At 43.5% G+C, this 16,161-nt stretch overlaps 1 protein-coding gene across 1 annotated transcript in view; it reads left to right on the plus strand.

Moving 5' to 3' along the window:
* The window catches only part of LOC104280642 (collagen alpha-1(XXIII) chain-like), a 165,137-nt gene extending 162,592 nt beyond the window's left edge, over positions 1-2,545 (plus strand). The window contains 7 exon segments of the mRNA XM_009878355.1: positions 117-143; positions 589-660; positions 752-805; positions 1,041-1,067; positions 1,532-1,585; positions 2,221-2,364; positions 2,366-2,545. Coding sequence (XP_009876657.1) covers positions 117-143; positions 589-660; positions 752-805; positions 1,041-1,067; positions 1,532-1,585; positions 2,221-2,364; positions 2,366-2,545 — 558 coding nt within the window.
* Positions 2,546-16,161: the final 13,616 nt, after the last annotated feature.

The following is a 16,161-nucleotide window of genomic DNA, read 5'->3' on the forward strand; positions in this document are numbered from 1 at the left end:
AAGAAATTCTAGGCCGTTGTCAGTCCATAATTGGAGCAAGAAATGGTTTGGGAAACAAACTTTAGGGTCTGTTTTTTAAATTCTGGTTTGCAAATGCGCCATTGTCTTTCCTGCAGGGTCCTCCAGGAATCCAGGGGCCTAAAGTAAGTCAATAAATTAAATGTCACCCACTGTTTCCAGGCTGCCAGTGCGTTATTTACACTGGCTCACAAAGGCCTGTCAGCTCTGGGGACTCACTTTTCTTGTCACTGTTTGTGACAACACATCCCTCGGTTGTGCAGTTCAGCAGTTGGTGTTTAGGAAAACAAGCCGTGTTCCCTTCCAAACACATTTACAATCTGAAATCCTCCTCCAGCATGGAATCCCGAGGGCTGGTGGCACATGCACAGCAGGGTTTCCAAACCTGCAGGCTTAAACCTTTACTTTTAACTATTTTCATATATATTTCCTGGTCAAGAGGAAAATATCGACAGCAGTGCGAGCATAAGCATCCCAGAGATGTGGTAGGATGCGGTGGTGGGGGTGTGGGGTGGCTGTCCTGGGCAGAGCTGCCACGTTGTCTTGGCTGACGCCGTTTCATTTATGCAGGGCTTGGATGGTGCAAAAGGAGAAAAAGGTGACAGCGGTGAGAAAGGAGACCACGGTGATACTGGACCTGCTGTGAGTTGTTTTCCCGTGTCTCGTTTGCAACCCTTGACAGAAACCCGCCTTACCGCAACTATCCCAACGGCTTGTTTCTTTTCTCTTTAAGGGTCTCCCGGGTGCTCCAGGCCTCATCGGTTTACCCGGTACCAAAGGAGAGAAGGTAATTGTTGGTGTGGGAAAGGAGCGGTGATCTTGTGGTGTAATTTTAAACAAGGGCTGTAAAAACTGCAGAGCTAAGCCTACCGGCGCTGGCCCGGTGTGTGGCTCCCCTCAAACCCCAGGGACTCCTGGGCGAGCCCATGCTGCCAGTACCACATTTCACCAACTGGATATAAGTTTATCTGCAAGACCAAACTCGATGTGACATGTCTTAATTTTTATTTTTATAACTGCAGGGAAAGCCAGGGGAACCAGGATTGGATGTGAGTATGGAAAACGTTAATTGTGATGTGTAGAATCATGGACAACACACATGTAAAGGCCATCAAACTGCCTGATCTTGTCAGAAAAATTTGAAGCTAATACTATACAGACTATTCTCCCTTAAACCTGGTGCCTCTGGAACGATGGAACGAGCTTAATTCAGGCCAGTTCAGTAACTGCTCGGCAGAAGATGCCACAGGGCATTCTAATTGAAAATATCTGTATTGGATTCAGTGAAATGACAACATCTAATAGGTATAATGTTACTGGGGTATGGTAGAGCACTAGCTTTCCCAAGAAATTGCTGATACACCAAATCAATAGGAAGAAAATGGCCTGTTCCTCATCATGGAAGGACAGGTTGATCACTGGAGATTGCTTATGTTGAATTGACATGCTGGGATGTTTGCACGCTAAACTTACAAACTTTTTTTTTTCCCCCTGCTAAAAATTGTTGTGATAGGGTTTCCCAGGTCTCAGAGGAGAGAAAGGAGAAAGAAGTGAAAGAGGCGAGAAGGTGAGTGGGTTATGGCTGTAGAGATGTTTGTGGGGCAGGAATAGCTGCTCTTTTTGGGAGGCAGCGATGCTTGTCCTGGGCGCTGGTTCCCTCTCCAGCCTGGCAGTGTTTCTCAGCTCGCTTTTGTAAGGCTTTTTCTGTGGTGTATGGGCATGATCCCAGCGCAGGGCAGAACAAGCAGTTAATTCCTACCTGCTTGGAAGTGCTTTCTGCAAGCCTGTCCCCTGTTCCAGCAAAACCATCATGGGCAACTGGAGGAGCCCGACAGCTCCAGGTTGCAAAGAATTGCCAGTTTTGGTTTCTAGACCTCGAAAATGCATCTGGGTCAAAGGTTTTGTTACAGGGATCCTTAAATAACGGGGCAGCGGCTGGAAGCTGATCCTCCCCCTTACTGCCAGATACCAATCTGGTTTCTATCAGAAACCGGTCGTTTAGTCATTCTGTTATAAAATTATCTATTAAAATATCTCCACCCCGCGTTAACTGAAGATTCTCACAGTGATTTAGTCAGCTGAGGTTACACTAGTGCAAATACCCCTACTCGAGGTGAAGCGTGGGAGCTCTGCAAGTGCTGTGCGACTTAACGCCAAGGTGTTTCCCCTCCTGTTCCTGATATTTTCCTGTTGTGCCAACAGGGCGAGCGAGGAATACCAGGGAGAAAAGGAGCCAAAGGGCAGAAGGGGGAACCAGGCCCTCCCGGACTGGATCAGCCTTGTCCCGTGGTACGTCTTTTTTTTCACTCCTCCTAAGCGTGCGTTGCCGGGACTGAAAAGGAGACGCAGCTTTGCAGGCAGGGAGAGAGAGGGAGGATTTAGTAGTTTGTTATTTTGCAGTAAATCAGAGCAGATGGTTATTGTTTTCTCACTTTTCTTAATGGTCTGTTTTATCTGCGCTGCTGGAAGCTCACTGCTCGCTGTAAGGGCTCCTCACTGGCCAGATGGGAGCGAGCCACAGCAGTAAAAATAAGAATCTTTTTGTCAAGACCTTCTTATTGTAGTCAGGAACAATGGACTTCAGTCACGCTCTTTGGGAGATAGCGTGCCCTGGTGAAGCTGCCGGCCTGGCTTCCGAGTACATTTGGAATCGGAGAGTAACTCGATGCAGTGGATGGGAGGTGATCTGAGCACAGGATCAGCTCTGTCCCTTTGTATCTGCAAACCAAGCGAGGGCTCTAGCTCTCCGGTGTGAGGAAGTGGGTCGGAGCTGATAGCATCTCAGTACTGCCAAAGATAAGTGTTGTATGAGCTGGAGCTCCCCAGGCTGCCAAGAAGTGCTGCTGGGAGAAGAGACCTCCTCGTGCTTCTCTGCCCGAGACCAGCAGCTCATGGCTCAGATCTGTCCCTTCTTGGGGCAGCCTGTACGCAGAGCAGCTTTCCCAGAAACCTCCCGGGTGTCTGAGCCTGAGGAAGGTGGATCTCCCAAGTCCACTTCCAGAACCCCTCATACCTTTGATAATGTCCAGAGAAATAAAAACAAATCTCTACTGGTTTGTAAGAAGTTATCTGGCCTAGTAAAATTTACTTCCTTTTCATTACTCTTTTTCATATCAAGACTAAAACCAGAGCGATGCCTTCCCTAAAATGCTCTGAGGCTGCAGAATGAGTGGTTCATATCAATTATTGAACTTGAACTACTTAAATGTAGCTGTTAGCACCTAGTTCAGCTGCACCTCACAACATGCTCAAAAAGCCCCATTTCTTTTCTAAATATGTGACCTTTTCTTGCCCTGCCAGCTCAGCTATGGTAATATAAGCTGTCACGTAACTCCACTGTACCAGCAAAAAGCACCTTCAGTCAATATGGTTTATTTTGCTTGGAGATTGAATGTGAGCTGCAATTAACTTTTTTGCTCCTGATGGATCACCTCTCCTCCCTCGACATGCTGGATGATTTAACCCACATCTATTTCCCTGTGCTGTTACAAACGTGAATCTCTGGCTTATGTATAGAAGATCTTTTCCAGATGACAGACTCTACGTGTCTGTGAACTGCCTGCCATAAAACCACTCTGCCTACTTGCTGCGTCATCAGAAATAGAGATGTACAGTTCTGGACCCATCCTCCTCCACTGAAACACGGGCATCTGTCTGAGTAACTCCCGTGTCCTTTATCATTCTCAACAAGCAGTTATTTTTTCAAACAGGGAGATCGTAGCATTGCAGGCAGCAAAAGGGAGCCAGGTTTACCAGGCCTGGATGGGGCGAGTGTGCGCTGCCCTTTGGTACAGTATCTATTCTCTTTTATTTCTTGCATGGCGTGTGTGTGTGTTTCTCCTGTGGCCAAGCCCTGTCCCGGGGAGCGAATCCCTCCAGGGAGAGGAAGGACACGAGGCAGCAGAGCTGGACAAGACGTTTCACGTTGGCACTCAAGGAAGCGCCAAGGTGAAACAATGTGTTGTGCTTTCTTCCTCCTAGTTAAAACGACTTTAGCTAAGGAGCGTAAGCTATAGGAGATGGCACAGGGGGTGCTTGCCCCTTTGTGAGAACAGATGCTAAAAGTTAGTTCTGGTTTCTCTCGGTGCCTGTGGCCCAGTTTGGTTTCCCTCGTGCCCGTGCTGCTGCAGCTCTGCAAGTCCGACTCCCAGCTGGGTTTTGAGCAGCTTTCCCCACGCGAACGGCCAGTGCTGCCGAGCGGGGGGCACCGGCACCCTGCGCCCTGGAAGGGCGTTCGTTGTGTCGGCACCGGCTCTGCCTCGCGGAGCTCAGGGGCAAGCCCAGCGGTTCTGCAGGAAGGTCCCTGCTCCGCTCCCCAAAAGGGCTCTGCACGACTAGCTAAAAGAGGTCATTGTTTTATTTCCTTTTTTTTTTTCAGCCATAGAAAATGTTACATGTTAGATGATTTGCAGTTGTCTTCAGAGAAACAAAAGGGCAGTAAGCTGTCTCTCTTTCAAAAAGTTAAATTACTTTCATATGTGTCAAAGCAGGCAATTGCTAGCAGCAGGCTTGCTTCAGCCCTTCCTATTGACTCCCCAGGGATGTTACATTTACCAACCTACCCATCCCAACTCCATAAAAATTAAGACCTAGCTGTACTGATGGCGTTGTAAACTGCAGTAGGTGTCTTCTCCAGTGTGTAACTACTACATGGCTAGTTAGTAAATCACTCGCACATCTTCCCTCTTATCTATGTGAGGGTTAGTTGCTGCGAGTGTCGCCTTCCTTCTCCACCCCACTGCGCGGTGGATGTTCGGCGATGGCTTTCAGTCTAGGATCACAAGCACAAAAGCTCTCTTTAAGTTGCCAAGTCGTTCTGGAATCACTCAAGTGAAAGATGGTACAAAAGCGTGGAGTTTTATGATGGCAGAAATTTTGAGGGCACGGGAAGGAGGAACAGCCAAGGGCAGAGATCAGCCCCCTGACTCTCAGTGCTGGGAGGCGCTTTAACAACAGGTCTTCCTAGATCTTTCTAGATCAAACTGCTCTGCACCGTGTCCCCTCTGCCCTTCGCCGCCAGGCAGCTTTGTGAAATGTACAAGCTGCACATTTTGGTGTTTTTTGAGAACAGTTACGGACCAAAATATTGACTGATGTTAGCAGAAAAATGTGTATGTTTTCTAACTGATGTTATAGGAAAGTATGTGAAAATAACTTGACTTGTACACTGTGAGTAGCTGGAGAGGGAACCTTACTTCACTGCATCTGTTTTATTGGGCACAGGCTATTTTACATATAAAATCAATACAGAATACAAAAAATGTGATGACTGACATTTACAGTAAAAAAATGTAAAAATGCGTTTTGACCTGTATTTGCGCTAGCAGTTATCTCTGCTGCGTACACATCCTCGTGGCTTCCCACCACTAATTTGGAGGGAAGGGTGGGTGCATGTGTGCTCTCTGTAGCTCTACATGCAGAAATTCATGCAATCAAAAATCCAAGAGCCTTAAAAAAAATCCAGCATCAGTAAAAGGCAGCTGAAGTCAGCTTTTTCTTCTAAAGTTTCTTGAAAGAGTTGGTCATACATAGTCCATTCCTCTTCTAAGGGGCTCCTTCCTTTTCTGTGTTTTCCTCCTGGTAAGTAAGCTCTTCTGATTTCTGTGTTTCTGGTATCTCCATCAGAAAAAGACAAATATTTTCACTCCCTTTGCATAGTCCACAACTCATTCTATTTCAATCAGTTAGGCAACTCAAGATTTCTTAAAGAAACTAAGTACTACAAGATTGAACTTAACACAAATAGTAGGATATCATCCGGGGAAAAAAAAAAATTACATCACTGCTCCCAAACTGAAAAGCACATATCAACAAAAAATACATTTCCACATCATGTTTTCCATATGTATGTCTCATTGCAGAAAAACACTACCATATAAAGCCGATTTTGAAGCTAATTATCTGTGGTTCCATATCTTTATATTTGTTCACATTTTCTTTTCTGTTTAAAGGAAAAAGAAAGTGTAATTTATTTTGGTTTGCCCTTTACCCTGGGGTGTATTCATCAATTTTGCCTTGTGCCTGACACACGGGTTACGTTGCCTGCGTATTTATTTTTGCGTATATCCAGTAAATGGTTTTTGCATGGTACTTAAACCTTTCAGCATTGTGAAGACTTGAGCTTCAGGTTTTGGGGTCTAAGGATTAAGTCTTTAAATCTGTAAATTTAATTTTGCAGGGCCCAGACGGACTGCCAGTAGCAGGATGTTGGCATAAGGTACAGTAATACTACCTATTGTATATCCCTGAGTAGTTTTGTTTGCTGCATGGTGGTTGTTTGCGCTGTCACACATCCTTTTGAGCAACAGGTTCTGTGCCTGACAGACACATCATGCCTTGGGAGAGCAGGATTCCCACTAGCTTCATGTTTTTTTTTCTCCTAGCTACAGGCTGGTGCTAGGAACGCAGCTCCAAAAACTGTTGAAGTGTGTAAAATCATTCTGGTCAGTGGGTAGCAAAGCCTTTCTCCAGGCTTGCTCAGGCTGGGCTTTCAGTGTGGCCCAGGCAGTTTAGGAACCACTGAAAGACTGCACCACTCCGCAAAACATTCTCGGGTGATTTAGCCCAGACCCTCTAGCTGAGACTTGGACAGTGGGTTACCTTTTCATCCCAAATACAAACCATTTATTTCTGAACAAAGATGTAATGATAATCCACAACCACCAGGCTGCCTCAGTGCTTCCATCAGCACCTCTGGCCGCAGCTGGCCAGGGCAATTCCTACCTTCTCCCGCAGCCAGGGGGTTCTAAGTGCTGAAGGCAACCCCAAAGACTGAGGGAAGATGTGTGTCCCCCCACTGGGAGGAGGGTGCTGTAACCTCATTCTCCTACAAGAGTATGACACCGAGGCCGAGTGGGGTTACTAACCCAGTTTTAAACATGTGGTATGCGGACAGAGTTGGAGTTAATAGCAAGCACGTTACTAACCGGTTGCAAACCCCCGGTTAGAATGCGAGCACACCCTTAGTTTTTAAAAGCTTTTGATTCTGCAGTAAGTTGTTTGGATGTACTGTTAATATTAAAAGAAATCTGAATGCCAGTCCTTGTAGTATTAACAATAAGGTTACTAAGTGTAACGAATGGAGCATTTCTCTTGGACTAAAATGTTTGTCTGTGTGTTCTTTTTCAGTGATCTCTAAGCACGAAGCGCAATATGTAAATAATGTGATATATTTTGATTTTTTTTAATTTTTGTATAAAAAAAGGGGAAAAAAAAACTTTCAACATTAATATATTGACCTTTTTTTATACTGGATTCTGTCATTTATGGACTTTGAAAATACTGTAAAGCTCCCAAACCTGTAAGATACACACGATAACATCAGGATTTGATAAAGGTACTAATGACAGTAGCTGGGAATGAACGGTATTCACAGCTATTTCTGCTGCATGAACTAACAGCACTGAGACAGCGCCTAGTGTGCCTTATCGCATGGAGGAGGGAGAAATCCCTATCCTAATCTGGCTCTCAACTCTGTATTTGCACTGCACATGCACGTTAAAAGGGTGAAAAAACCTGGCTGAGAACAAAGACGACAAAAAGGATGCAGCCCTAGAAATGGAAGAAACTGCTGTGTACCAGCCGTCTGGTCAAAAAGAGAAGGACTTGAAACTTGCAGAGGAAACTAAGCCAAGCTTCGTTCATTGCTACCTGCTGTTCTGATGGAAACAGCAATTCTTTGGCTAAACCAAACAACACTGAACTACCTGTGGTTATTTCCAACACTTCAAGAGAAGTTTTTTTGTTGTTTTTTTTCTCAAGAGGACACACCTCTGGGTCCTGTTCTGGGGTCTGCAGCAGAAGATATGCAGCACTTTGTTATCATAGAGCCCAAATTCTCCACGAAGCCTCCCCTGCAGAATTTCAAAACACAAAAACCCAGGACTATGTTCAGTGTAGAGAGCTACACCACAGGGAGGGCTCTGCTGAAGTCTTTTCTTAAACAACAGAGCGTATAATATTGCTGTTAGGGTTCCCAAAACTTGGGAGTTTGGAGTATTTAATTGTCTTGGTTTGTAGGGTTCATTTGCATTTAATTTTTCTTGGTTTGCATGGTTCTAATTGTAAACTCTGTAATGCTGCACACTCCTCTTGGCCTCTTCCTTCCCTCCCCTTTTTTGGTCTCTTTCTTTAAATTATCTCATCTCGGGCACATGCCATGCAGAGCAGGGTAAGGAGTAAGAGGATTAGGGTTCTGGTATCTGCATACGGCACTAAGCCACATCAATTAAAAAATCTGCAAACTATTCCACTGCTAACATTTTTTTTAAAATACTGGGGGGAAAAAAAAAGAGAGTTTGTGCAGTAAAGAACCATAACAAATTTGTTCAGGGAGGAAGAAAATGCCTTACAGCCGAGTCTGCCCAGCTTACAATGAAGATCAAGAGGCAACTGGATTCTTTTACAGGGAGGAGCTACTTTATAGTAGCAAGTTCTTAAACTGAACAGGGGAAGATGTACAAATATCCATCCAATGGGCAGAAGCTGAAGCTACACAAAACGAAAGCAAGCCATGGATTGTTAACGGTGAGCCTGGTTAATCCTAACCAGACCAGTGATATAATCACCATCATTTTAATGCCTTTTTGATTTAACAGAACATTTCTGGAGGAAAGGCTTTAGCCTAATACCAGCTGCCAGGCTCTGTGTAGGAGTCTTAGGTGAATTTAAGAGCCTGACCATCAAACCAGGTGACGTAAGGGCCGTTTGTGGCCTGGATTTTAAGAGGATGCAGAAGGGAGTAATTTTTGGAGCGCTGAGTAAATGCGAATGCTCTGTTAGGTCCTTGTTCCACTCCATCTCTTAGGGCAGCTGCTGCCAGAGAGGACCTGAAAGAGGGATGTGACTGTCGGAGGCAATCTGCCCCGTGCGAGCTGGCCTAGCACTAACCTTTTCCCTCCCATACCCTGAAGAACAGCAGGAGCGTGTTCAGTGCTGCAGGCAGGTGGGGTGACGTGTGACTGATGTGAGTTCTTATCTGTGACTGGGTCCTCGGTGTCCTTGAGCTGATCCCTTTAGTCAGCTGGGAACATTTCTCTGCTGGCAAATGCTGAAATGGCCATCTAGCTTGGTAGATGCGGACACAGAAGACTTATGGCTGAAGCAGTGAATTTCTCTTACCTGCCTTTGTGAGCTGCTTAGGGTCTACACCTACACATTGCTTGCTTTGGGGCTATACTTATCATCTTTACCAGTTACTGACCATTTTCTTGGTCACCATATAGATTAAATGCATGTAAATTCAGGTCAAATAATAAATCAAGAAACGAGAATTATGTAACTCAAAACAGCAATGAAAATGCATTTTATTTACTTCCATTTCATGTTGTTTAGCTATCACTTTTGGTGTAGTGAATTTTTAAAGGCATAAGGAGCAGCTGAACAAGCTCCCCCTGGCTTTTAGTACTTTTCAAAAAACCCTTTACTGTCCCAAATTAAAGCTAAAAATCTTCTGTTCTGGAAGGCTGAAGGCAAATCTCTCATTGATGTCACCACGAAGAAGATCTGTAATTGTTCCCTTAATGTACAGTTGCTCTTTCCATCTCTCCCAGTCATCTCCAAACTAAAAGCAATTCACTACTCCAAACCACGCTGGGGGCTTCTACACTCAAATTCCTGCACGTGTCCTGTTCATGGAACCTCGATCGATTATCAATGAGTTCAGTTCCCAGAATGACTGCAGAAAGCACAAGAATCTGGAAGTGTCCACAAACAATCTACAATGCAGATAGAAAAGTCTTGTTTTACATACGCTGGCAAAAACTAAACAGCTTTCTATCTAGCTCCTACTCGAAGAAGTTTGATATCACTGAAGCTACAAGACAAGCTAACCTCCAAAGCTTATGAAATTATATTAAAATTTATATTTTCTCTGAGGAAATACCCCGAAGTCCTATTCTCTTCAGGTAAACAAGTCAGTATTCCGTCTTCAACTTGTGGAATATCCAGTGCTTGTAGGCATCAACTGTGACCACTGCCAGGCCTGCAAAACATTGATACAGAATACCAGAGTAGTGCTTTACCTATTGCTCTAAGCGCTCAGCACGGCAGCCGTCCCCCTCCCAACGCAGAGCCTCTGCTGCCACAGAACCCAAGACAAATATTTGATCGTAACCAAGTGAAAGGGAACTCATTCTGAATCGACTGAGCCTCTTTAACCAGGCTGGTTCTTCCCTGTCCTCAAGGCTCAGCCTGGCCTCTCACAGCATTTCCACACCAGATGAGGAGGAAGGCTGGAATTATCTTCCTGGCACAGGACTGCAGCTGCTATCCATACCCATCAGCGCTACCGCCTCCGCGGCCAAACCTTTTAGTGACCATCTTTGAAAATTCCCAACTCTGCATTGGTTTATTCTGCAGCCCAAAGGTGGCGAGTCCAGCACGTACAAAGGAGATCCAGCTACGTGCCCGCAGCAAGCCTGGTGTGTTCAGGATGCCCAACTTCACCCGCACCACGCGGCAGCCGGCGTGTGGTAGCTTCTCTGGACTCCTGCCACTGTCGTTCCCATTAGAAATGCTGGCAGGGATGAATCAGTAGATCTCGGAGGATCTACTGGAGGTACATCTACTCTACTGACCCCAAAGCCGCCAAGACCTGTGGGAAGCAGAGCTCCAGGGAGGAGAGCCGAGGTACGGTTATGATCTGTGCTTGAAGTCCTCCTGGTCCTCAGGTGAGACCAGCATGTTTGGCCTTTATATTGTGAACTTGGCGTTCCTTAGCAATCCTACTGTCAGACTGTTTCAGAGGAACTGCTGATTTTTGTCTCAGTTGCAGAGAGTTTAAGAGGAAATCTGTTTCGACTTCCATGTGCTTTCTACACACGTGCATATTTAGCAGAGTAACCACCTTCTAACTTGTTCCAGAGGAGTAGCAATCGTAACTCAGAAGAGTTTAAAAAAGATGTGTTTTGCTCAGCAAATTTATGCCAGATCAGTTGATTATTTTCTCCTTCCATATGAAAATGTTTATGTGGGTCTTTTTTTTTGAATACTTTTGAGTTTGCAAATAGCTTATGAAGATAAACTTTTAGGTAGTACTGGCAGTCTGGCTCAAAACTCAGTAATTACCTCAGCCTCTCACTAAAGCATAGGGCGCTTTTTCTCCCCCAGAAACGTCCCCCCGCCTTTTTTTTCCTTTTTCTCCTGTGGTTTTGGAGTATATAACCTTGTTTTACAGGACTTCAGAAATGCAGCTAAATGTTACCACTAGATGTCAGTAGCAATAAAGATGATTGACAGGGAGGATGTGATTGCCTCTGAAATGTAGGTCAGTCTGAGCCTGAGCAATTGATTTATCTCGGTCACTAAAATATTTAGTGTGTTAGCTTCATGGAGTCATTCATAGACATTTGGGATAACTCGCTTCAGTTACTGATCTTGGGGAAACCTGAAGCCCAGCCAAATTTAGGGTTTTATCTTTGTTTTCTAGTTTGTAAAACAAAATTCCCTAGTGTAATTTAACCGACTGTGAAAGCACAGTGATTTCCATTATGTCACGATAACCACATCTGCCTGCTGCCCAGGAGCAGAGGACAAGCAGCTTCCTTTAAGGCTTACTCTGTTTAAAACTGTAGCAAACAACCATTTTTTCTAGGTACTACCAACATCCTCTCTGTAACATTTATGTACCCTAATCAATTTTGGAAGCTAGAGCTGCCGCTCGCTGTGGTGATTATGTCAGACCTGGTACTCCAGGAGCAGCGAGCATGGGGAGAGCTCCCTAAAGCTTCTGGGGGGGGTGGATTTTGGGGAGAAGGGAACGTGGCCCACGTCTGTAACTCCAGTGCTGGAATGTGCTGGCAGCTCAAAAGGCCCCTTGCCAGAGTTAGAACCCAGGGACTTGGCCGGTGCTGATGGGGGCAGGTGACATGAATTCAAGTTTTGCAGCTGAATCCTGAGCTTGGCCAGCGAGTTCAGGAATATTTCTCTGGTTTATAAAATAGGTGGCAGAGAAAAACCCAGTCTGACTCCAAACTGAAACCGTTTCCAAGCCTTAATGCACTGGGATTTTGTTTTTTCTAAAAAAATCAAGACATTGCCACATGCTTTGTTCTCATGAGGGGAACTCCCTTTCCTATATACACTGCTTCTAACGCTGTAGATGTAACAGTGATGGATTCATTTCCATATGGATTTTTTCTCCTGTGTATTTAAAAATAAGAATGTTTCTTCTAACACTAAGAGACTTTCTGATGTGTCTTCTTTTCCAGAAGCCAATAGATGAAATATTGAAGTGAGCTTTTGCACATGTCATAAATTCAGCATTTGAAATCTTTAAGCAAAAGGGGTCTGAGTTTTTTCCAGCGGTTCAAGACATCCTGTGCGCTGATGACACAGGTCATTACCCGTGGGTTTAAGGGTGTTTTAGAAACCCACTCCCCCGGCAGCATGTTTGTGATGAGCAAGGCTCTCCTGCCAGAAAGCCCGTGTTCTGTCTAGTTTGGCTGCTTTCTTCTCTCCCACCTCATGCTGCAAAAGCTCCGTGTCCCATTTCAGCTGCTGTAACTGAACACAACTGCGCCAAACGAGATGACACCAGCAGAATTTCCCCCCGCAGGATTTACTATCTCGCCAGCCCACAGCTCAGAACGAATCTGAATTTTTATACGTAGCATGTGGTTTTGCAATCAGCCAAGTATAGCTGACTCTTGGGCCAGAATGGAAGAACTCACCCAGCTGTAATGCAGCACAGCTTAACTAAAATATCGTAACAGTAAATAACCATCCTTCATCAATATAACCGTGCCTTATTAGCCTGTAAATTTGTATGTATTATAAAAGAATAGTAGAGCTTAGGTTTCCTGGTCATTGAATACTGGTTTGATGCTGCCCTCTAGAGGAGATCTTTTATTTTTTTAATAAATTTTATGCTAGGACTCTTGTCCCTTAATTGACAGCACACATAGGGATGGGCACACCTTTTGCAAAACTAGATGGCTTGAATATATATTTGTAAAACAGGAGCAAATAGAAGGTTTAATTTGTTTTGCAAACCTAGTATTTCTTTCTTGGGAAATACCATCATACCCTTACTTCTTTTGGGTTTCTTTTAGTCCCATTGTTGCCCAGATAATTTTAAGCATTATACAGATAAAATCTGTAGTAAGATACCTGTCAAGTTTCCATCGTTAAATTTTAGAGCCTGGAAGCTCTGAATTATTTTCTTTACAGACAACATAGGAAGATAGGCAAAAATATTAACAGCAAAAAATGGTAAAAAATTTAAATGTCCCCAAACCACTTATCCTGGACAAATACTGTAGGTATCTGGCTGAATTCAGATCTCAGTGAGTTTGGCTCCAGCTTGCACTAGGAGGGTCCTCAGCAGGTGTGAGCTTCACTGCAGTGAACCTGCCCGTAAGTAGTAAAGTTTGAATTACTGTGAATTACTTCACAGCCCCACTTTGGAGAATCCACTGCAGACTGAAGCAAACTAGTGAGTAAAAAAATCCATTTCCTAAACTTTTCCTCGATTATCATTTACATTTGTAAGCTAAAAATTGCTTCTAGTATTTTCACGTCCCCAGGGAACTCCACTGCAGACTGTCCCATATGCTCGTGTACCGTTAGGTGGCCCAACAAAAGGGATGTAACTGTGGTGTAATGTGCAGCTCAAGTAAGTGCTGAAAACCTGTCCCTTTAGAGATTAATGGAAGAAGGACATAATAGGTTTTATGGCTCTATGCTGCTGTAGAGAGCTAAGGGGGAAAAGCACAGGAAGTTTGAGTTTTCAACGCCTAAGAAGTGGCATTATTGACAGCGGAGTGGAGTAAGAAATGCATTTTTAACATTTGTTTGCAGTTTTCCTCTGTCTTAGGTCAACAGTCAATCTCTGTTTGCTAAGTTTTGGGAGAAGCTGCCTCATAGTTGTGCAGTTTTGCGAAACAGTTGGCTCACTTGTGTGTCTGTGTGGCTTCTTATGTAACCCAGATGTTAATGAACAGAAACTTGAAAAGGTGATGTCCCAAGCATCTGTAAATGACACTAATACCACATGCTGCCTTTTTTAATGTTAACTGCGTTGTATGCTTTAGTTTGGAAAGTGCATTTTACATGAGATTATTAAGTATAGATGGGTACGTATCAAATCTGCATTTCTGCAGTTACATAAAAACATTAGGACCTGGTTCTGCAAAGCAAAATGTTACCCACTGAGTTTCCAGTTTAAGCACAGGCAGTAGTAAACTGCCATCGTTTAGGATGAGAGTTGGAATCCTGTTGTGTTTGCTGGTTAGCTTCTTAGAGTGCTGTTTTATAGACAATTTCCTAAAGTAGTAACTTTTTGTGCTACTATTTGAGGTTCTTTCTTCTGCTATCTTAAAAAAACCAATCAAAAGTACTCGGTATGATGAGTGTGGAGCGCAATATAGCACAGTCAAAACTGAAAGCTACCTGTTCTGTGTTGCATTAAATGACTTTGGTCACGGAAGTATTCTAAAACTGGCACGTACGCCAGCGTTTCTGAAACGTCATTTGAGAAACTATACCTGCTGGCATTTAAAATCTAAATTAAAATCTCACTTACTTGTATACAGTTTAGAAAAATACATGCAATGTGTGCTTCATCTGTATCTGTTTTGAAATTATGCTGACGGGGCTTTAATCCTCTACCACGTTATGCAAGTGTCCCTTATTTCTGTGAGCGATTGCATCACTCCGGTAAGGCTGTTCAGAGGAGAAAGGGCTCTGGGTGTGTGTGTGCAGTTTGGACAGCTTGCAAAACTTAGTTTTGTTTTGAATGTATTTACGTGGTATTTTATACAAAACTGACTAAATCTGTAAAATGTATCACCTTTAAAAAGAAATATATAGAGATACTAAAAATACAGACAATGTACTTAACATCTCTATTTGCAAACTCTTTGTGATTTTTAATCATGTATGTGCCATGGAAAGTATTCTATTCACTCATTTATTTGGGGAACAACTATTTTAAAAATGAAGGCATTAATAAGAGTATTTCTTATCCATTGTTTTAATATGTTAAAATGGTATTAAATTAGTACTGCATCATGTATTTCTAGTTTAAAGCTGTAACAGACAGTACGTTAGCTTGAGACCTCCAAAAATATATTTTCTTGTGCTTTATGTAGTAAAAGCAAAGACTAGGTTTTAAAAATGGTCTCTCTGTACAGATTGCTTTTACAATTGTGTGAATATGTATAATGAACTCTGCATTTGTAACCAAGAATAAACTTTACAAATTGTAAATGTTTGGGTTGTTATTATAAATAGCTACTAAGTATCTTAACCAGACAAGAGTTCAAATAAAGATTAACAGCCGTTACTGACTTTTCCTCTGCTGTCTGTCTTTTGTTACTTAAAACCTGACTTATTTCTATGTAACAGCTGAGTTTGACTTCCTAAATTCAATCCGGCTATAAGTACACAGCAATTTGGTTTTGGGTTGTCCATTTCAATTGCCCCTGTGTTTATCAAATAACTCCCAACTAGAGAAAATTATTGGTGGAAATATCTAGTCAGCAGCAAAGTATACCAAGTTTGTATATTTAAAAAGGTCTGCTCCATTTTCTGGAGTCTTCTTAACAGATGCCATCAGTTTAAAACAAAATGTGAACATGTATGTGGAAGGAAAAAAAAAATCCAGTACATTTTAGAATGAAGTTTGGTAAGTTTATGGACTTGGTTATACAGGATACAACACCTGCAGTACCAGAGGACTCAACCTCTCCCAGAACATCCTTCCTGCTTCTTTAACTTCCTATTTTTCTTTAAGTAATTCCAGTCAAACTGGAATGGAGAAATGACCCTTTAATGTGATGATGGCATTTCTTCCTTTAGTCCTAACTATTGCCTATCCTCAGACTGGCTCTTAACTAGTCACAGAAGGTCCCACCTGTCACCGACCAAATGCAAGGGCACGGCACTCCAGGCTGGTTTTGCTTATCAAGTGGCTGATGAGCAGTTAATGCAGTTGTAACACCTAGGCTACCACCTCACAGTATTTTCAACTGTAAAAGCCACTTCGAGATGCAACTATTTGAACAGTGAGGATACAGCTGCAATGATGATCCTAAGGAGCTCTCAAGACCGTGTTATTTTCTCGGAGGCGCCTGGTGAGCGGGTGGGCTGTGCCACGCTGCTGTAAGCCCGAGCGCAGTTCCACAGGAGCCGCCTGCAGGA

The sequence above is a fragment of the Apaloderma vittatum genome, unplaced genomic scaffold (genome assembly GCF_000703405.1).
Source record: "Apaloderma vittatum isolate BGI_N311 unplaced genomic scaffold, ASM70340v1 scaffold3311, whole genome shotgun sequence".
Lineage (NCBI taxonomy): Eukaryota > Metazoa > Chordata > Aves > Trogoniformes > Trogonidae > Apaloderma > Apaloderma vittatum.